The 22,984-nt window shown below is 34.3% G+C and overlaps 1 protein-coding gene across 3 annotated transcripts in view; it reads right to left on the reverse strand.

Moving 5' to 3' along the window:
- clu (clustered mitochondria protein homolog) overlaps positions 1–22,984 on the reverse strand; it is a 502,466-nt gene that overhangs the window by 25,774 nt on the left and 453,708 nt on the right. For all 3 annotated transcript variants that reach the window (XM_090401006.1, XM_090401005.1, XM_090401004.1), the window contains exons 31-32: positions 21,508–21,593; positions 10,950–11,079 (exon numbers count right to left, since the gene is read on the reverse strand). In XM_090401006.1, coding sequence (XP_090257132.1) covers positions 10,950–11,079; positions 21,508–21,593 — 216 coding nt within the window. The remainder of the gene's footprint in view (positions 1–10,949; positions 11,080–21,507; positions 21,594–22,984) is intronic.

Here is a 22,984-nt window from a genome sequence, read left to right on the forward strand (position 1 = left end):
CCTGGGTTTTATTCTCCCTGATTGTTGTGAAAACAATCAGGGAGAATAAAACCCTGATTCAGGGAGAATCAGGGTTTTATTTATTTATTTATGCTTATGGCTACATGAAACTGGTAAGTGAAGAGTACAATCACAATTTCCAGCAACAAATGATGAAAATCTTAACATATAAAAGTTCATTACATAAAAGGCACAACCAGCTTTCTAAGTCTTTCCTTTTTTTTTTTTTTTTTTTTTAAATAAAGCAAAAGTAACTTGTCATAATCAAGCCAGGGGCAATCATCATCCTATTGCAACAGGTATGACAAGGCTGCATGTTCTCACAACATAAATGTAGCTGTATCCTAGGTTTAATTAGAGAGCAGTTAATTAGTTAATTTGAGAAAACTTGATCCATTAGAGGGGGCCCATTTCACATTACATCATCTTCTAACATGAGAAGGAGTTCTGTTGATACCATGATGAGGACTATGAGAGTGACTACAAGAATAACGTCTTCATGGTGAGACGGGACCATGATCTTCTGTTTCCTCCATAACCACCACCACATCAACTACAGGTCAAGGTCAAGGCTGGAAAGCCAATTTAAGGCCTCATCCATCACTTTGTGGATGTCCTGTAAGCCATCACCGTGAAATTGGTGCCTTGGGCAGTCGTACACAATATGAATAATCGTCTGAGCCATGGGAGAACAATCACAATAAGGGTAATCTGACAGCCCCCATTTATGTAGAAGGTAGCCACATCTACCCTGACTAGTTCTGATCTTCTTTATTGATGACCAAATCTTCCTAGGAAGATAAAAACCAGGCTGCAGAGGACAGGGATCTTCTACCAGGAAGCCGTTTGTTGGTAGATTGTTGAACCAGCATTCTCTCCACATGTCAGATATTGATGGCAGCGCAGCTGAAGAGCGTTCGTCCATGGACCAGAGAGACTGTTTAGATCTGAGGCGTGGACTAGGTTGGTTTATGATAGTCTGATGTAGGGGCAGGATTGGGTTGCTCACTGCTTTATTAAATTCCTTAATCGAGGCTTGTCTTCTCCGTATGTGTGGTGGAGCAATGTTAGATAGAACAGGCAGCCAGGAGAGAGGGGTGCTTCTCACTGTCCCACTAATTGTAAGCATGGTAGAGTTTAGCTGGGTGTCTATAATGTTAGTGTGCATACTTCTTTCCCAGGCAGGGGCACAATATTCTGCTGCAGAGAATGCGAGGGCTAGTGCAGATGACCTTAGGACTTCTGCACCACAACCCCAGGTTGTGGGAGAACAGGTAAAAGTCAGTTATCAGAATCATTTCAAACACAACAGAAAATAAGCAATATCACCATAGGAAGAATCAACAGAAATTGAAATAACACTGCGTAGTCCTAAATGATGTTACAGATAAAACTAAAATAGGAGAGATGATTTTAAATAATAACTATAAGATGTTATATTCAGATAACAATTCAGATAAATTCATAAACAATTAAGTTTATGAATTTATGCATTTTCGATTAGTGCGCCATTTTTTTTCAATACCCAAATCCGATTAATGCACCTATATACATCTTAAAAATAAATGTTACAGATTTGAAAAATTTTCTATCTATACATTTTTATGGCTAACTATTTTTAAAAATCACTCATAAGAATGAAATAATTTAGTTACCGATTTAAAACATTTTACAAACTTATTTTTAATGGCATACTACAATACTTCCATGTACACTATGTTCCAAATTTTTACCGCCAAAATTTATGTCATGTGCTATAGTACGCCCACAGATTCGAGCCCCTTCGACACTTCTGCGCATGTCACAAAAAGGAGAATCCATTCTGATAATAAGGTAATCAATCAGTCTTCTGGGATGAGTTGTTTATTATTACATGTCAGAAAATTAACTTCTCTTTTATGATCGTTGTAGTTTTTAAAGTGGTAACTATTTTGCTTGTATAATAGGGAAATTTTATCTATAAAGCACGTGATTTCACGTGTTGGCGACCAATTCGTACATCCTTCATTTCTTTCTCTCCTTCAATGATAATGTCCAAGAGTTAATTAAATCGCATTGTGAAGAACTGAGTGATTCCGAGCTGCTAAATTTAGATGCACAGTGGAAAGATCCCGAAGAATATGAAGAAAATTTAACCACTGATAGTCAGCCCAAACAGATTTCACAGAAACAATTTGAAAATATTTTTCGTACAATCGAAGTTTTTAAGCAGCAATTCTTAGAGACTGATCCTGGTGAAGAGAGAACCAGTAAAATTTGCAGTAGAGTAGAAGAGCAATAGGACCATATTGTCGGTTGTATGAAAAATACTTGTCAAACTACATTAGCTCAATTCTTTGTTAAGAAACAGAATAATAAAATTTATATTCTGAATATGTTTTATTGTCTTTCAGCTTCATGGTTTTACTTTAACTAGGCCGCGAGAATACCTTAATTCTTTTATAAAAAAATTAAGGTTCAAAAAAAGAAATTTGAGGAACGAATTATACATTTTCCCATAGGTTGTTATATTTGATTAGTGAGCCTGTTTTAAGGAAAGCATTAAGTGCACTCATCGAAGGATCGCTGTACTGTGGCCAGCATATTCATTGAAATAAATGTGTCTTGTCCTGGCCAGGTTTCATATATTACATAAAAATTGGTTCCATCATCAAATTCCTGACACGTACCCACAAGGGGTGTACAGGATATGATGATAGAACCAATTTTTATGTAATATCATACATAATCTTCACAATGGTTAAGGATGCACAGTATACCACATGAAAAATTATCATCATTACTAACGTCCTATCTACAATTTTCCTCCAAATCAATCTGTTACCTGTCAAGACTCCAACATTACCAGATCTTATATTTCTATCTTCTAAGGCACTTTTTACCACATCAATCCACCTAATATCTTGGTCTTCCTCTGGGTCTTTTTCCTGCCAACCTGGCAAAGAACACTTGTTTTGCTAATCTTTCTTTTCCCATTCTGTTTAAGTGATCATACCACCTGAGATCAGTTCTACTAACACATTCCTGGGTGCTAACAATGTGAAGCTCTTTCCTAATATCCTCATTTTTAATATGATATTGCGATTGATGCCATCTATTCATGTCCCTAATCTTTCTCAGATCTCTCATATCTGTCGTGTAGTCTTTGATCAAGTGTTTTATTTCTAACCCAGCTCTCAGATCCATAAGTTAAAATTGGTTTTGAACAGTCTTGTATACAGCTAATTTAGTGTTTTGACTCATTTCTCTGTTATTAACATACAAATTTATTCAGTTGATTTCCTATCATTCCAGCTTTGTTGATTCTGTTGTCTATTTCCATATTTAATTTACTGTCTTGACTAAAAATTGTGCCTAAGTAGTTGAAATGTTTTACTTGTTCTATATGTTCTCCATTAATGATACAGTTGATATTTTTAATGTTTCTGTCTTGTTATTGATGATTTTCATATCAATATTACAACAGTTATTCAATTTAGTCAGGGTATCTTGCAGACTTCCAGCAGATTTATTTAGAAGTATAACATCTGTATAAAGGAAAGAGCTGAGATTAATGTCTCCAATTTTGATATTAGGTTTAATAACACTTTCCTTCATAATGTGATCCATATAGATAATGATTAAAAATGGAATGATGTGTTTGCCTAACACCAGATTTATTATCAAACCATCTTCATGTACTTCATTCAATTCCAACTGCTGACTAATAACTCAAATAAAGACCAAGTATTCCTTGATATAATGACTGATCGACACCATATAACTGTAGCATTTTGAATACTTTTCTCTTGGTACCTTGTCATATGCCTTTTGCAGGTCTCCAAAACTTAAATACAGAATCTTTGTTATATTACCATGATTTCTCACCTATTTGTTGTAAAGTGAAAATCTGATCCTGACAGCCTCTATCTGGCCTGAATCCGCAATCTTTCTCAACTGTTTCTCTTGCATAAATCTTACCAGGAACACTCAGTAGAGAAATACCTCTGTAATTCTCACATTCAGTTTTATTTTTCTTTTTGTATATGGGTTCTATGACAGCTCTACTACAACTGTCTGGAATTTGTCTCCCTCTGTCCAGGCTTTCTGAACTATGCAGTGCAGCCACTGCAAGACGTTTTATACCTCTATATATGAGCACTTCTAGTCGGATATTATCTACTCCTGCTGCCTTTCCACATTTCAGGCTTTGGTGGTTTTTTTTTTTACTTCAAGTATGGATATGTATTCTTGATTGCATGCCTGTTGAGTGTTTTTTTACCAATGTGCTATCACTGGTTGTTTCATTTAGCAGTTTTTCAAAGTAATTACTCCATACTTCAAGGATATCTTTTTCTCCCGTTTTCATGTCACCTTTATTATCTCTAACTCCTTTTACAGTACTCTTTCCGCCACTTTTTAAGCTTCTTCAACAACCTCCAGAATATCTTATCACCTTCTTGATATTTATTTTCTATGTTCTTGTCAAACTCTTCCCATGACTTTTGTTAAGCTAGTTTTACACAGTGTTTTACTTTCTTACATTTGTATTCTCTAAGAGCACAAGCTGACTTATTTGCCAGGAACTTTCGATATACTTTCTTCTTTTCCCTTCACTGCCTCTTTAACTTCTTATGTCCACCATTGAGTTCTGATTTTTCTATCCTTGCAGACAACCTCTCCACATTCCTCTCTGGCTGAATCAATCAATGTTTTCTTCAGAGCTGCTAGTGAATCTCCAAGGTTTGGTTCTTCCTGTTCTCAAACCCTTTCATTTTTTTCTTGAATAATGTTTGTGTATTTTAGTCCACAATTCACATGTAAGAGTTGCTCAACTTTTCAATATGAAATTCAATTTTATCCTGCTCAAGACAAATTGGTGATCACTTCCAATTTCAAATCCTCTGTACACTCTGGTGTCCTGCACCAATGAGAAAACATCACTATCAACAATAACATAGTCAATGAGACTTTTCTTATTCCTTGCCTCTTCTCTCCATGTAAATTTGTGCACATTTTTATGTTGGAACATCATGTTAGTAATAACCAGTCCATGTCCTGAGCAGAAATCCAACAGGTATTTACCATTATTATTAGCTTTGCTCTTTTCTCCAAATTTTTCCAAAATATTTCTGTATGTTTGACAATCATTTCTTACTCTGCTATTTAGATCCCCAATAAGGACCAACTTTTCCTTTTTCATTCTTTCAGTAGCTTTCTCTAGAGCCTCAAAAAATTTCTCTACTTCTACCATAGTAGAACCTTCTGTGGGACCATAAGCTCATAGTATATCAAGATTAGCCTCATATCTAGTGTTGAATACTATAGCTGTTACTCCTTTTCCCTGATTGTTATTACCTGAACATAACATTTTGTATTTATTGTTTAGAGAGATCTCACCAGTTTTTGTTCTTTTTGTTTCAGTCACTGCCATTATGTCAATCTGGTACTTATCCAATTCCCAATTGGTTCCAGGAGGAAAAATTCTGTCATGTCTGTATTTGGAATAATTTATAGAAAAGCAGAATTAATAATAATGGTAAGTACTTGCTGTATTTCTGTTGAAATCACTGGAATGGTGATAACTAATACTATTTTTTTACAGAAAAATGTACAGAAATTCATGTGGAGAAAATATCAAGTCTTGTTAATTTTTGTTGGAGACAGGAGATATCTTCACAATGGTTGAGGATACACAGTATACCACCATCATCAAATTCCTGATACATACCCTCAGGGGTGTATATGATGTGTTAGTAATACATACAAAGTTTACATTATTACTATCAACAATTTCTTGCAAAACAAATATGTTATCTATCCGGGCTCCAATATTGTCAAATCTTATATTTCTGTCTAAGGCACATCTTACTTCTTACTGTCATGTGCTGTCATGGCATTGTCAAACATGCATTGCTAATTTTTTCTATTCTGTATAAGAACTTCCTATTCACTCCATTCTCCCTGAAAATGCAATATCCCTAACATTCTATCTCAGTGACTATATTATTTTCTGTCAACCAGGACTTGATAATTTCTAGTTAAATTGAGCTGACTAATGACAGAAACTCCTCTCTTTTATTTCTGATAGTTCTGCCACTTGTTTAGATGCATTTCAACATCCTAGGCACATAGTTCTAGGTCCTGTACAATGTCATTACCATGGCATGTACAATGTCAACTCATTCAAACTTTGAAACCGGCAACCCAATTCTTTCGTTCATTTTAAATAAACTCTCATAATTCAAAAAGGTCATATGAGTCTCCAAATTAAATTAATCTTTTTTCAATAATTTGTTTTAAAACATAAATATTATCTATACATGATCTTCCATGTATGAAACCATCTTGTTCTTCTGAGAGTAGATTGAATAAAAGCCTTAGAAATATTGCAAACAAAATTTTACTGTATATTTTGTAACCCGTATTTAATAAACTTATTTCTCTGTAATTTTCACAGTCATCTTTATCTCCTTTCTTACATATAGTATAACCTTAGCTATCAACCAATTTGATGGAACCTCACATTACATTTCCTCCAACCTTAAAGAATCTTTGAAATATAGTAGATCCAAAATTAATAGAACAAAATGGATTCAGAAAAGGCAGATCTTGCATAGACTGCATTTACATTAAAATTACTAATTGAAAAACACAGAGAAATGAACATAGAAACACACATAGCTTTTATAGATTACACCAAAGCATTTGATAAAATTATCAGAGAAAAACTATGGGAAATCCTGGAAGAATATAAAATACCAAACCAACTCTTTAGAGCCTTATTTAATATATATCAAGATAATAAAATATCTGTGAAGTACAGTAATTTAACATCAAGCTGGAAACCCAATAAATAGAGGAGTATGTCAGGGTTGCCCTTTCTCACCTGTTTTATTTAATATATACATAGATAAAATCATAAAAGAATGGAAGATAACTAATGAAGGAGGATTCAAGATAAACTAACTACAGATTAGCTACTCTACTCTTTGCTGATGACCAAATAATCCTTGGAAGCAATAAAGATGAACTACAAAAATCATTATACAGTCTAAACCTGATAAAAAACATATAGTATAGAAATATCAACAGATAAAATAAAAGTCATGGCCTTCAAAGGTGCTAACCCAATAAGAAGCAAAATAGTAATAAACAACAAAATAATAGAGCAAGTAAATACATTCAAATATTCAGTATGCACAATGTCATACGAAAATGAAGCAGATATAGAACCGAAACTATCAAACTTTTTAAAAGTAACAGGCGTTATAAATAAAATTTTTAAACCCAATTATGTACAAAAACATGCACGAATAAGAATCTACAATACAGTAGCTAAATCTACCTTACTTTATGGCAGTGAGATATGAACAATAAAAAAAGCAGATGAAAGAAGACTTGAATCAGCTGAAATGAAATTTCTGCACAGAACTGAAGGAGTAACAATAATGGACAAAATTAAAAATACCAAAATCAGAAATAAACTTGGAATTACAAACTCCCTAAATGAAACAGTTATTTGCTACAGAGAAAAATGGAAAGAACACGTACTCAGAATGAATAGAAACAGAATACCTAAACAAATTCTAAATTACCACCCAAAAGATACTCAATGCAGAGGAAGACCCTTAAAAAGATGGAATTGAGTCTGGAACAGGCCACTTGGCCTATAAGCCTGGAAAGGAAGAAGAATCTTTGATGTAAGCATTCTCTACTATACTACCAAAACTCTGTATTTATAGCATTTAATCCAGTTGATTTATTTTTTTTTGATACCTTTATTGCTTCTTTTAGTTCTTCCAATCTAACTGGTTCTATATCAGTATTGATTTCTTTATTGTATTTTCTATTAATAAATTTGGGTCATACCATAAATTCTTAATGTTCTATCCATGTTTTTCTCTTGTATTATGTTGATTTTTGTGTATATCTTTCTTCAACATTTAATTTCCTTAATACTTTGTAGGCTATGTCTTATCTTCCATGTATATTTTATTAATAAATCTATCCCAAGAATTTTGGTGAGCTTTCTTTACTGTGTTTTAGCTATATTTCTTATGTTTCTCTTTATTTTTAAAGGAATGATATGCTACTTGTTTTTACAAATCTGTGTGCCAAATTTTAATGTTTCTTTTTAATTTTTTATTTTCCAAGTACTTCGGAGGCTGCTTATGAATTACCTTGTTAAGTTTTCTATTCTTTTCTATTTTCATTAATTTTGGCTTATTTTAGGTAATCTGTTAATTGTGATTGATGTAGTATTATAACTACATAGGAAAAGTGCATATTAAAGATCCAACATTATTTTAAAGCTGAATGTTTGTAGAAACTTATGAAAGTTTTGTAAAATTTGACAAGAGAGTTTATGGGAATACAATCCTTGGCATAGAGTTGCCTTAGCTTGCACTACTTAAAAGAACATGACTGCTGCCCAAACACCCATATGTTCAACTTTTATTAGTGCATTTTTTAATTACATGTAATTTTACAATGCTGAAATGATTTAGCAATTAGCATTCTAATGCTTTCTTTGTAACAGGTAAAGACATACCTGTTCTATTATATCTTTTTTTTTTTTTTTTTTTTTTTTTTTTAATTTATTTACTTGTTTTCTCCATTTTGTTGGTATTTCCATTTTAGAAACCACTAAATAATGATCTGAAAAGATTTAATTTCCCCTGTAAACATGTATATTTCTCACACTGGACTACTAATGGGCAGGGATGAACAGTATACAGCCTCTCCCTATCAAGTCAACCCTGTCTTCCTGCAGTGCAGCTTGTTTCCACAAAAGGAGCTCTGGAGAAACCAGCACTACAAAGGGATACCTTCCTAGTTAGAAAAAATGCCAACTAAACACTAGGAGGTAGATGTTCTTCATCACCCATTGAAATATCACTTCCCAGCTTACAGGAGATCAGAAGTGGCAAATACCATGCTTGGACTACAGAGGAGAGATTCTAGTTGCTGTTCTCCCTGTCTCCTCTTCATGCAGTATGAGTGACACCCTTCAAGGCCATCACAAATATATTTAGAGATTCATAACCTCTTCAATTTCAAGGATACATCAGTTAAAATGGTGGTGCTGTGGGTCAGCTGTCAGTTAGTGCATAAGCCAGAATCTGTCAGTAATGAGTCAGCAAGCTTCCCAGTCAACTGGCACATAACCAGTGCCATAAACATTGATCTACATACTATCCTTCAATGTGGAAAAGACAACCTTGTCATGTTCAATGCCACCAAAACAGTCTTGCCTTTTCTCACAAAAGAGAAATCTCGGCTCACTTACCCTAATTCTCAGCAATACACAAATCAACAGACAAGATCAGTTAGTCCATCTGCTTGGACTAACATTTACTTCTGGTCTTTCCTGGCAAGATCACCACATCAATAACCTCCTCAGTATCTAAAAAAAACTAGGCACTCTTTCGTTCAAGAGGCTATTTTACACCCAACCTACTCGTAACTATATATAAATCCCAAATCTGCCCATGCTTAGAATACTGTTCACAAGTTTAGGGTGGTGCACCTAAAACTTCCCTTAAAATCCTTGATGCTGTCCAAAGGCAAGCCATTAAGCTCGTTGATGATCCTTCTCTTACAGATTCGCTTTATCCAGTATCTCACAGATGCATGACCACAAATCACTATCTGACTTTAAATTGTGGTCAGAGCTTGAGAAAGTAGCCTGCAAGAAACAACACCCCAGCATCACTAGCCTGAAGGTGGATTTGGAACAAGAATTGGCAGTGTTTTGTTTGGATGTGGTGCATGCCAGAATTGAATATATGTGACCTCACAGACTTCAGGCATGCGTGAAGGCAAAATGGGAACATTTCAAACATTGAATGCTGCTGTATGCATGTTATTCATGCGGTTTACATGTGCTGAAAGCTGTAAATGATTTACTGATAGATTAAAGGCTTATGCACCGTTCAAGTTGTAACAAGTTGTATGGCTAGATTAGGTAGGTGTGACTGATGAAATCCCTTCCCATTGTTGTAATTCTATTTTATTCTAAAAATAATTTGGAAATAACTCCTCCCTAACATAGTAAAATTTAATGAAATTTAGTATTCAGTAGCATTTAAAATTTTTCATTCTGCTATTTTAATATCAAAATTAGGAAGGGAAAATATACTAACATCTACAGTACATAGAGCCAATAATGCCACTAACAGATGAACAGTAACAGTACACAAGATTGCTATTATGAAATGCACTTTCTTAGAATTATCTATAATCATTTGCTTGTTTTCAAAATGAACTGCAGAGACTACATATTAAAATAGTTACTTATATCAAATTACAAAATTTACTAAAATATCAACCAATGAAATAGCAGATCCATAAAATGATAGATGTACATGTTACATCAGACACAAACCACTAAACACTCTCTTACAATTATTTGGCAAGTTAAAGGGAGAGGATGTGGCAGAATAAACCATCTAATGATTGTTGTAATGCATAGCACTGCATTATACTATTTTAATATTTTATTTGAGCAGTGAAATAATTTTAGTAGGTACTCTGAATAGGAGATATGTATTAGGAAAAGTTTGATTATATTCAGATCAACCAACATCTTAAAAATCAGCTGACTCTTGCTATAATAAACATTATTATAAAGTTGCTCAGTATAACAAACTGTTGAAATTTATGAAAATTCTCAACCAAAACTTCAAAATCATAATGCTAAAGAAAATTACTTACAGCAAACCAACCAATATAAATTATTCTGTATTTCCTATATGTCTGTTGTGATAAGAATTGAAAAGTTACTGAAGTATGAGTTTGCTCTAACAAATTCTGTTCAAATAGTATTATAAGTTCTTATTGAGGAGCACAGTTTGCATTATGCTCAATCTTTTCTTTTTAACAGATTATAACATTACACTTAATCATAAAAATTTATAAATAATGACACTGATTTAGTACATTATAAAGAAAGTAATTTGACCTACCTGTTGTTTATAAATACTATATGTTTCTTTTTCATTCTGAAGGGCTCCACGGAAGTCACCCATACACGATTGTGTTCTAGCAACTAAATGATAACTCACAGCAACTTTCAAACTTTTACTGCCATAGTATCTGAAAAACAACAATGAAGATATTCACCATAAAAATTAAGGCTTTGGAATTTTACAACAAAAGTATTCTGTGGAGATAAAATACCATTAAGTCAAATGGTACTAAAATGACCAACTGTTAATTTACTTGAAATCATTTTTGGATTCTCTTACATTTTAATCCTTAATTGCATGCAACTAAGGCATAGGTATGTAACAGAATAAACAACTCCCAACTTTGACCATTATAAAAAAAAATAAATGGATGTTCAAAAGAGAGGAAAACAACAACAACAAAAACGCACAGCTACATTAGTTTAATGACAGACAAAAAGTAGAGCGATATGGGTAAATTTCAAAACTGGAGAATGGACAAGGAGATTTAGTTGTATCCATTGTCCCACAAAAGGATCTAGTCAACCCTCACTATAACAAACTAATGAAAAATTCTGATCGTACACCATAGGTACAATGCTAAAGTAAATTCACTATTATTATCTGAGACCTCCAAGGAGTCAAGGACTCATCAAGGCAGGCTATAAATCACCCAAACCAGCTATAATATCTTCCCTTAAATTCATTCACACTAGATGCACTCACTACCCCCAAGAGCAAACTATTCCACTCACTCAAGAAAAACCTAGCTCTTACTTCTTTCTTGACTGCAAATAAATTTAACTTCCATGGATGCCCCTGTGTTCTCTCCCCACCTTCCATATAATGAAAAATTTCATCAGCTGATATCCTAACACTTATCCAAAAGTTTATAGACCTCTATCATATCACCCCTCTTTCTCCTGTTAACCAGAGTCTGCAATCCACATACTCGCAACCTGTCCTCATAATCTAAATCCCATAATCCAGATATAATCTTTGCAATTCTTCTTTGCACCCTATCCACAGTTTCTTTATCCCCTTGGAACACAGGAGACCAAATCTGTGTACAATAATCCAGGTGTGGTCTTATCAAAGTCTTATAAAGAGATAAAATGACTTCCTTATCCTTACATGTCAAGGTTTGCTTCAACATTGCAATTATCCTCTGAGTTGTATTTGCAACTTTCTATGTGACCTCTGAACTGTAAATTCCTATCCACCAATATGCAAAGATCCCTTGCCTCTTCAGTTTCTTGTATCTTGCTAATATTATATATCGCCAGAACAATAATCACACCAAAGTGCATACCTTTACACTTACTAACATTAAATTGACAACCATTATTGTTTGCCCAAATTTCCCATGTATTCAAAATCATTTCGTAATTTCTGAATATCAGTAGCATTCCTGACTGCACTCCCCTATCTTCGTGTCATTGGCAAACAATTGCACATCTGATGTTAGATTCTTCCTGATGTCAACTAGAACACTATTTCTGAGGTCCCTGAAAGTTTGCTATAGTGAGAGTTGACTATAGTAGGTAAGAAATACAGGATTTTTTGTGTGTGTTATTAGAGATGAAAACTGATAAAGAAAAAGTGGTTCTCCTTGAGGATCCTAATGGCTGTATTGGCAAGAAATTCCAGACAAGCAGAAATGTTCCAAGAAAATCTGGACAAAGAAGTAAAGTTATGTACCTGGTGGATTTCTGTTTAGGTATGAAATCATCATTACTGTGTTCCCACATAAAATGAGGATAAATTTACATGGCAGGAATAAAAAGCCTTACAGATGTTATTGGCGATAATGATATTTACACACTAGTTCAAGATAAAAGGAGTATACGGGGTTATTAATAGGCTGGCAGGCCATTTTAACCTAACCTTCTTGTGCAAGTCTGTTTCCATTATAGCTCTCATCCAGTGAATATAAGCCTTAAAAACAAGTTGGAGGAAATGTCTATTAGATTAACTAGCTCTACATGGTAGAAGACTTTTACTGCCTGCACAACAGCATCCTGCATATTAGTTGCTGTTTCTTCCTCTTCTTATGTGCAGCATGAATGGATTTACTGGGCATGTTCTCCATATTATAACTATTCAACTGGTAGTCAGTATGATCTTCATTTGAGAGTACAGCAATAAAGTGATTTTGGTAGACCAGCCACCAGATGGTATGCAAGACCAAACCTGTTGGCAGCACTTTGGAAGGCTTCCCAGTCAGCTGACAATCATGCTTCTACTGCTTACTCTCTCAGGTTGTCAATAGAGGAGTCACAAGTTCTTCACTTCTACTCTATGTTCCAACTCTAACATTATCATAACCTGGATGAGCTGTTGCTCTTTGGTTACACACGACTGTTCAAAATTTTGTACTATAGCATGAAGTTGAAAATAAAGTTTATATCTATCTATCATAAAAAAAAATAGTGTTACTACAGTTAATAATCACCCACAAAAATACAATTGCAAATACACACAGACACCAAAGTACAATAAAAATCCATAAAAATAATAAAATTAAAAAAATAATAAAAAAAAAATCCAGATTTTATTGATTGTGTCCTTTCCTATAGTACACCTCAATACCTTTAATTCAGAAGAATGCAAGCAGATCTTCCAATATAATAATCAGGATATGAATTTGTGTTCTTACCACTTTACTCATTCCTGTAGAAATTGTGACCCCTATAAGTGTCATAATATCTGGGAGCTTCATACCAACATCAACAATGTGCACTGCCACTTACAGACATCCAAATGTGATCTGGTATTCATCAATGAATCTAAATTGGCAGTGGCATTCCCTATGATTACAGCTTGTCTAAAGTTTTCCAGACTGCATCATGAATCATGCACTTTCATATGATGGGTAGAACATATGCTTCTGTCAAGTCTGAATCCCTGATAACACAACTCGGATATGGAATCTTCTTTGTGATCTGCTTTCAAGGTCAAGATTCCTATTATAACTCAGCTGCAGGAATGAGTCACACCCACTTTGATCGACTTCTTACAACATTCAAATTAAGCAACAGAAGTAACTTCAAAGTCCTCTTTAATACTCACTTGCAGTAATAAAAAGGATACAACAGCAGAGAATAAGAGGAGATTCATGAGAAAAATGAAAGAAAAAAAGAGGAGAAAGAAGAATGGGAAGCTCTGTAGGAATGAATGTCAAAGCTTGCTGAAAACAGGAGTTTGCAAAAGAGGTGCCATATTTCCCAGAATTAGTTCCATTTTGATATTTATCTCAAATTCATAATGAATGGCAATCAATTTAGAATATTGGACTCTTATTCAGAGTATCCTCAGATAATTTGTACGAGAGTAGTCTGAAAAGTTCTCGGACTAACAATGAAAAAATGAATTTATAATTTCAAAATTATTTTTATTTTTCAACATAATCTCCCTTAAGACTAATACATTTATTCCAGCGATGCTCCAGCACCATTATCTCGTCCCTGTAGTGGTTCTCAGTAAGATTGCAAAATACCCCCCCCCCCACACACACACACAGCTGCAATTACCTCTTGATTCAAAGAAAAATGCTAACCAGTAAGGAAGAGTTTTAATTTTGGGAAGAAACAAAAGTCAGAGGGAGCCAAATCTGGGAATAGGGTGGATGTTCCAACAATTCATAGTACAGATCCCATAATTTTCCCATTGCCAAAACAACTTTGTGGACAGGTGCAGTGTCCAGATGAAAGATGATTTTTTTCTTCTGCAAACTGGGTCTTTTCTCAAGAATTTTTTTTATCTAGTCTGGTTAAAAGATTGGAATAATATTCCCCGGTTATTGTTTCACCTTTTTCAAGATAATTAATGAACAAAATGCCTTTAGCATCCCAAAACACTGATGCCATGACTTTTCCTGCTGATGGAACTGACTTTGTCTTCTTTGGTGCTGAAGAACCGGCTTCTGTCCACTATTTTGACTGCTGTTTGGATTCTGATACGTAATGGTGAATCCAAGTCTCATCCATAGTAATAAATCGATGCACAAAATCAGTTTTATTCTTGTTAAAACACTCCAAGCACTGTTCAGAGATTTTCATGCGAGTGCATTTTTGATCTGCTGTGAGCAAGCACAGCACACCCATCTTGCACAAAGCTTTCTCATTTGCAATTCTTCATGCAAAATATATCCTACACGTTCTTTTCAAATGCCTATAGTCTAAGCAATTTTGCACACTTTGACTCGCCGGTCATCCAATACCCTATCGTGCACTTGATCAATGATTTATGGCATTGTTACACTTTTTGGACGTCCTTCACGTGGATCATCTTCAAGGCTGGTACAGCCACATTTAAACTCGGCAACCCATTTCTTAATTGTCAAAAACAAAGGAGAAGAGTGCCCATAAACTTTTATGAATTTCTAATGAATTTCTTTTGGTGTTAAACCTTCTTTTACAAAGAATTTTATAACCGCACGATACTCAATTTTATCGATTTCAAGGGACACAGACACCACTTTAGCTTCAGACAGCTGCATAAAACAAACTACTTGATAGAATGACTTGCAATTTCACATGGATGCTTATGACAGATGTACCAACTTAGAAAAAAAAATCTTGCCAATAGTGTTGCCATCGTCGAGGCTGAGAACTTTTCAGACCATCCTCATATGTCTATGGCTAGGAGGGGTTCTAAGAGACAGTGATTGCGTTCTATTATGAAGTCCTGGACTTCATGATATATAACATATAGCCTCTCCCACTCAAATACCACCTTCTCGTGGTAGAACCTGTTACCTCTGGTGACTCAGTATTGGCAATATAACCGAAACATCTACATGAGAGTAAATGCTTGTGTATAAAATGCATGTCTGGATGCTGAGGTAGCAGCCCTACCACCAGAATAGGAACTCTGTGGGCTAACAACCTGCAATCCGAAAATTTAAATACTGTTTTCAAGTCAGATAAATGCAGAAATCGGACACGAATTTTGCCTGGAATATTAAAACGCTCTATCAAACATAGAAAACTAGCACAACTAAGAAAGGAGATGGAGAAATATAAAGTTGAATTATTGGGGGTTAGCAAAGTAAGATGGAATACTGGTAGAATAAATTTTTCCAGTGAGAATGTGTTTCTTTATTCAGGGATGCCTAATATAACTGACACACATCAATATGTAGTTGAAATCATGAGCAAAAGAGTTAGTCAAGCAAGGATTGGGTGGGAACCAATTTCAGAATGAATAATAACAGTTAATCTTAAAACTAAATTTGGAAGATTAAGAGTTGTTCAGTACTATTCCCCAACTGACAATGCATCCTTTGAAGAAAAAGAAAATTTTACAGTTTGCTTGATAAAACCTTGATGATGACATGGTAATGAGAGCATACTTCTCATGGATGACTTCAACGCTAAAGTTGGTACAAATAATGAGGGGCAAGCATGATTTGGGAGAGAAATGTAAATGGTGAACTGTTGGTGGAAATGTGTGGCAAATATAACTTACTAATAGGTGGCACTATCTTCTAGCATAAGAGAATAGATAAAGTAACCTGGGTGTCACCAGATGGCAAAACACAGAATCAAATAGATCATATTGGCATCAGCCAATGGTGCAGGAAAATGTTATTAGATGTTCGAAATGAAAGAAGTGCTGATATTGGCTCAGATCATCACCTCATAATAGGATCTATGCAGTTATATATTGAAAAAAAAATCATTAGTGGAAAACATAATGGACGGAAATCTGATATTTCTAAATTACAAAACGCTGAAATCTGCAATGAGTTTAAAATAATATTAAGGGGAAATATGGATAATAATTTTGACTGAAGAGAGAATATAAGGAATGATGATATAGAGGCTAAATGGAAAAAGGTAAAAAAAAAGTCCTTAATGATACAGCATAACAAGTTTTAGGATATGCTAAAAGAAAGAAAGAAGAATGGTAATAGATGGAAACTTGGAGACTAGTGGATGAAAGGAAAAAAATAAAGCTAAAATTACGAGCATGAAGTATTCCCCAAAAGGAAAATGAACTCAAAGACAAATATAAGATTTTAAATAAAAAGGTTAAGAGAAGTGCTAGAAAAGATAAACACCAATGGTTTGAAGAGCTGGCATCGAGGGCACAACAAGCTGCAGACAAGTATAACAGTAGAGGGTTATACAGTATTATGAGAAGACTTTCTGGAGAAGCCATGCAAAAGAATGTCCCAGTGAAGGATCTCAATGGAAAAATTTTAGTGTCAACAGAAAAACAATAAAGGTGGAGACAAAATTTTAGTCAAATCATGAACAACAGCAGTGATAGAATACAAACAGAAATTTAAAAAAAAAGGAGTAGATGAATTAAAAATTGATACCAACCCACCATCTAAATTGAAGATAAAAAAAAAAGCTATTAAAGAAATGAAAAATGGGAAGGCGACAGGACGTGATCGTATCCCAGCAGAGGCTCTAAAATCTGACATGACAACAATCACAGATATGCTCTATCCGCTATTCCAAGATATCTGGGAAAAAGAGACATTCCCTAAGGATTGGAATATAGGAATAATAGTAAAAATACCAAAGAAAGGAGATTGAGCAAACTGTAATAATTGGAGGGACATAAACCTGTTATGTGTCATTAACAAAATTTTCTGCAAAATTATTCTTACAAGAATCTTTAATATTTCAGATGAGGGCATGAGAAGAGAGCAGTTTGGTTTTAGGCCATATAGATCATGCATAGACCACATTAACACCTTAAGAATAATAATCGAACAGTCAAGTGAATTTAGCTCTCCTTTAAATTTGCTGCTTGTGGATTATGAAAAAGCTTTCAATTCCACTGCCAGAGATCGTGTGTGGAATGCACTTCAAAACAAAGGAATGCCACAGAAGATAATAAACCTTACAGGAAGGATATAACAAATTCCAATGCCAGGTGCTGTATGATGGATATCTGTCACAAACCTTTCAAACTGTATCTGGAGTGTGACAAGGATGTCTGCTATCTCCCTTGTTATTTATATTGGTGCTAGATCAAATTCTAGAACAGACAGCAATGGAGATAAAAAAAGAAAGAAAAAAACATGCCAAAGGAATATCATGGAAAATAAATAAAACTTGGGTGATCTAAACTATACAGATGATGTATGTCTAATTGCTCACACACATGCAGATATCCAAAACAAACTAAACACATTACAAGGAGAATCACTGAAAGTCAGTTTGAAAATAAATACAAACCAAACAAAAGAAATGAGAATCAATGTAAACAACAAGGCACCAAACACAACTGAAAATGGAAAAATTGAAACTGTTTCACATTTTACATATCTAGGCAGTGTTTTATCTGCAGATGAAGGAGCAACTAGAGATGGTGACTTAAGGATTCAAAAGGCAAGAAATGCATATGCTAAATTTAGTAGAGTATGGAAAATGAAAAATATTCACATAGATACAAAATTAAAAATATTTAATGCATGTATAAAATCAGTTCTTTTATATGGATGCGAAATATGGCTGGTTTCAAAGGAAATACAAGGAAAACTACAAACATTCATAAACCAATGTCTGCGGAGCATACTTCGAATTTGGTGGCCACAAATTATTACTAATGAAAACCTCTGGAAAAGAACAAATCAACAAAAAAAAATTAACCTTGAAATTAGAAAATGAAAATTTAGATGATTGGACATACACTTAGGAAAGATCATGAAGAAATCTGTCATGCAGCCCTGGAATAGAATCCACAAGGAAAGAGAAAGCATGGCCATCCTAAAAATATATGGAGGAGATGGACTTGAATAGAATGTGAGAAGAAGAGTTTTGCTGAACTAAGACCAAAAGCAAGGATAAGGATGGAAAGCATTTACAGACTCCCGATGTTCCTGATAGAATCTGGAAAAGAAGAAGAAAAGACCAGGAGAAGATGCTGTTCTGCATAGAATATTCCAGAACTATTCTCTGGACTGAAGGGAGAAATAATACACTGTTGATCGTTATGGTGAAACTTAACCAATTTTCTCTGCATGTCTACATTTGTTCATGCATAAGAATTGAGTGTGTAATTTATTCTAACTTGTGCAGTAGGACTTTAGGCATCACTACAAGTAAACATTGTAGAGTTAGAGGCAAGCTAATTTAAGGTTATTTATTTAGACTATGCCTGAAACTAGCAAATTGCAGTTTCATTGCATTAAGCATTAGTTTCTTGTACTATTTTACAATGTTAATCTGCAGTAAGTTGCAAATATGTAAATATTCTCCAAAGACTGGAAAGCTGGTTATCTTGTATAGTTATTGCCCTATTAAATTATCACATGTTAATTATCATGTCCTTTCCTACAGTATGCCTCAATGCTTCTAATTCAGAAGGATGTAAGCAGATCTTCCAATATAATAATCAGGATATGAATTTGTGTTCCTACCACTTTACTTACTCCTGTGGAAAGTGTGACTCCTGTAATGTCATAAAACTGTGTCATAACATAAAACTGTGCAGCTGACAGGTTTTAAAAAAAATCTTTAAAAAACTGGCAACTGAGGTAAACTGAAAGATTCACTAATTGAAAAAAGTAGTAATAACTAAAAAGAAAACTTGTCTGGTGATTGCAAAAAATGGCTAATGTAATTTTGTCTGAAGAAATTGAGTTTATTAAAGATGAAGACTTTATGAAATCAGTAAACCAAATGCTCATGATTCCTTCATTTGGTAAGGAAGCAGATTCAGTTGAAACATTCTTTAAACAGGCTGAAAGAGTTTGGAAGATGAACAAACAGTCAATTTATTATTAATAATTAGATCAAAATGTATGGTAAAGCCCAAGTTTCTCATACAATTCCCCCACCCCTAATAAATGTGCAAGACTAAGAAATTAATGATTGCACAACATTTGAAAACAGTCGGGTAAACCTAAATATTTGGAAAATATATTGATGTCTTCATGGAAGGAAAGAAACTGCCTGTGAGCATTATAACAGACTGTTAAGGATTGCAAACTCATGGAAAAATACAATATGAGAAACTCTCTTGAATGTTCTTATTTCATCAATTTAAATATGGATCAAGAGAACGAAGACAGCTTCTAGGCAGCAAATAAAAACACTTGAGCAATGTCTAGAAATTGTCATGGAAAAGGAATTAAAAAAAAAAAAATTCATAGTATACCTTCTAAACAAATTCATGCTTTTCAACATGAATGTGTGTTCATCAACTGCTGATGATAATCCAGAAGAATTCAAGGATGGAAAAATGGTAGAGAGAAATTTGGATAATGCTCCTCAACTAACTGAACTTACACAACAAAGAGATCTACTGTCTGAAAAAGTTAGTAAGCAACAACCAATTTTGGAAAGTCAGGACCAACTGTTCAAAATGATTTCAGTTATTTTCCTTGATGTTAAAGCAAAGCAAAAACAAATAAGGCAAAAATACCTCCAGGAAAGAATCTAAATAAATAAGTCATGGATCTGTTATTTTCTAATTCAACAGGGAAGTTTAAGGAGGAATAATACTGTTAAGAAGATAGGCAAAGTGCTGTAGTTGTATTCATCATATGGCCAGGCTCAGCAAAACATCATCCACATTGCATAGCTCAATTCATATGTTGTAATACCCCAGCACCTGTTAGGTCTTCTTTTTGTTCAAAGAATTTGTCTTGGAACTGGAAGAACATGTTGCTGCAAAGTATACACTTGGCAGGGAAACTTTAAAAGAGGTAGAGGAGATAAGACATCTGGGAATGGTGCTGGACACAGACTAGACATTCAGGGGTCACACTGCACAAATTGAAGATGCCACTTCAGATAATGGCAATAATGCAGAGGACCTTGATATTCAGAAATAAAGGGGGTTATGACGCTACTGTATAAAGCTTTGATCAAGCCTCATATGGATTATTCAGCTCAATTTGGTCACTGGTTTTCATGGTGGCAAGGATATATTAGAAAGGGTCTAGAAATTCACAATGTTGGTCAGTGATCTTTGAAATGTGGAGAATAAAGACAGATTGAAAGAATGTAAATTGCGAAGCTTTCATGAAGCTTTGCAATTTGGAGAAGGAGGACAGGAGAAGAAGGGGGGGGGGGAGCTATGATTGAGACATGTCAGGGGGTTGTTATCAGGGTGACATGGAAGAAAATTTTCATAGAATAAGGGGAGGAGGATAAAACAAGAGACCATTCCTGGAAACTGCATAAGGAGGGTGTGAGCAGAGGAGTGAGAAGTTGGTTCTTTGCATGGAGAATGGTTGGTGAGTGTAGACACACTGAATCAGTTTAAGGAAAGTTTGGATGAACTGTGTATGATAGCGTGTACCTTACATGATGAGTCTCTGACTCCATGATACCTAACAATGTAACCACACTCACACACACATGCTAAAATAAAATACAACATGAAATTCAAGAAAAAAAAACAACAACATCGCAGTCATTTCCTTAAATAACCAAACAATATTAATGGGAATTTGATTTCAAATGTTTGGCTGAGTGGTTACCATATCTGCTCTCCAGCCAAAAGAACAATCTTTTACAGTTAGAAAGAAAGTCACCCCCCCCCCTCCCACACACATCCAATTGTTAATTACATAGAGAATAAATTTAAGACAGAAACTTACTTAATATTGAGTTTAAGAGAATTTTCTAGAAACCTTAATGATAAGTCATACTCGCCAACTGCATGAAGAATGAGTCCAACATTGCTCTAAAACAGAGAAAAGATTATTTAAAATTTATTATCAAACAAATAGGCACATTTCTAAATATTGTGCTTTAACAAATTAAATTAAAACAAATATTTTATGTGAAAATATAATGATATACTTAATATCAAAAGTATATTAATTCAACTGACTGCAAAAAAAACTCTGGGATTTGCTATCTGAACCTTTCCTGTCTTCAAAACTTGATGTGTGTTATCTTCATACCTTAAACAAATTGCCATTTCATCTTTTCCTTTAAGAGAAGAGAAAATGCCAAATGTGAGGAAACAATTGAATCTGAAAATCGATAAGACCAAGGAGTAGTTTAAGTTAAGAATAAATCATATAGTTATGTCACTAGAATTTCTATGAATGATCATATGGCCTACCAGTGATTTTGAATTTCCTAACTAGACATAAAAAAAAAAGACCAAAACTGGTGAGATCTTTCTGAGCAATAAATACAAAATGTTATATTCAGGCAATGACAATCAAGGAAAAGAAGGAGTAGCCATAGTATTCAACACAAAATACGAGGCTAATCTTCTTGAATGGCAGTCAGTCTCAAGTAGAGTAATGTGGGCAAATATGAGAATGGGGAACTGGACAATGAGACTTATTTGTGCCTATGGTCCCACAGAAGGTTCTACTATGGTAGAAGTGGAGGAATTTTTTGAGGCTTTAGAAAAAGCAACTGACACAATGAAAAAGGAAAAGTTGGTCCTTGTTGGGGATCTAAATAGCAGAGTAGGAAATGATTGTGAGACATACAAAAATATTTTGGGAAAATTTGGAGAAAAGAGCAAAGCTAATAATAATGGCAAATATCTTTTGGATTTCTGCTCAGGACATGGACTGGTTATTACTAACACCATGTTCCAACATAAAAATGTGCACAAATTCACATGGAGAGAAGAGGCTAGGAATAAGAAAAGTCTCATTGACTATGTTATTGTTGATAGTGATGTTTTCTCCCTGGTGCAGGACACCAGAGTGTACAGAGGATTTGAAATTGGAAGTGATCACTATTTAGTCTTGAGCAGGATAAAATTGAATTTCATATTGAAAAGAATAACATGTAAGAAAGTTTTAAAGCGAATAAAAGTTGAGCAGCTCTCAGATGTGAAATGTAGACTAAAATACAGAAATATTATTGAAAAGAAAATGAAAGAGTTTGAGAACAGGAATCAAACCTTGGAGATTCAGTGGCAAACTCTGAAGGAAACATTGATTGATTCTGCCAGAGAGGCATGTGGTGAGGTTGTGTGCAAGGATAAAAAATCAGAACTCCCTGGTGGACACAGGAAGTTAAAGAGGCAGTGAAGGAAAAGAAGAAAGCATATCAAAAGTTCCTGGCAAATAAGTCAGCTTTTACTCTTACAGAATACAGAGA

Source organism: Typopeltis vanoorti, chromosome 11 (genome assembly GCF_054136105.1).
Source record: "Typopeltis vanoorti isolate ZY-2024b chromosome 11, IOZ_Tvanoo_1.0, whole genome shotgun sequence".
Lineage (NCBI taxonomy): Eukaryota > Metazoa > Arthropoda > Arachnida > Uropygi > Thelyphonidae > Typopeltis > Typopeltis vanoorti.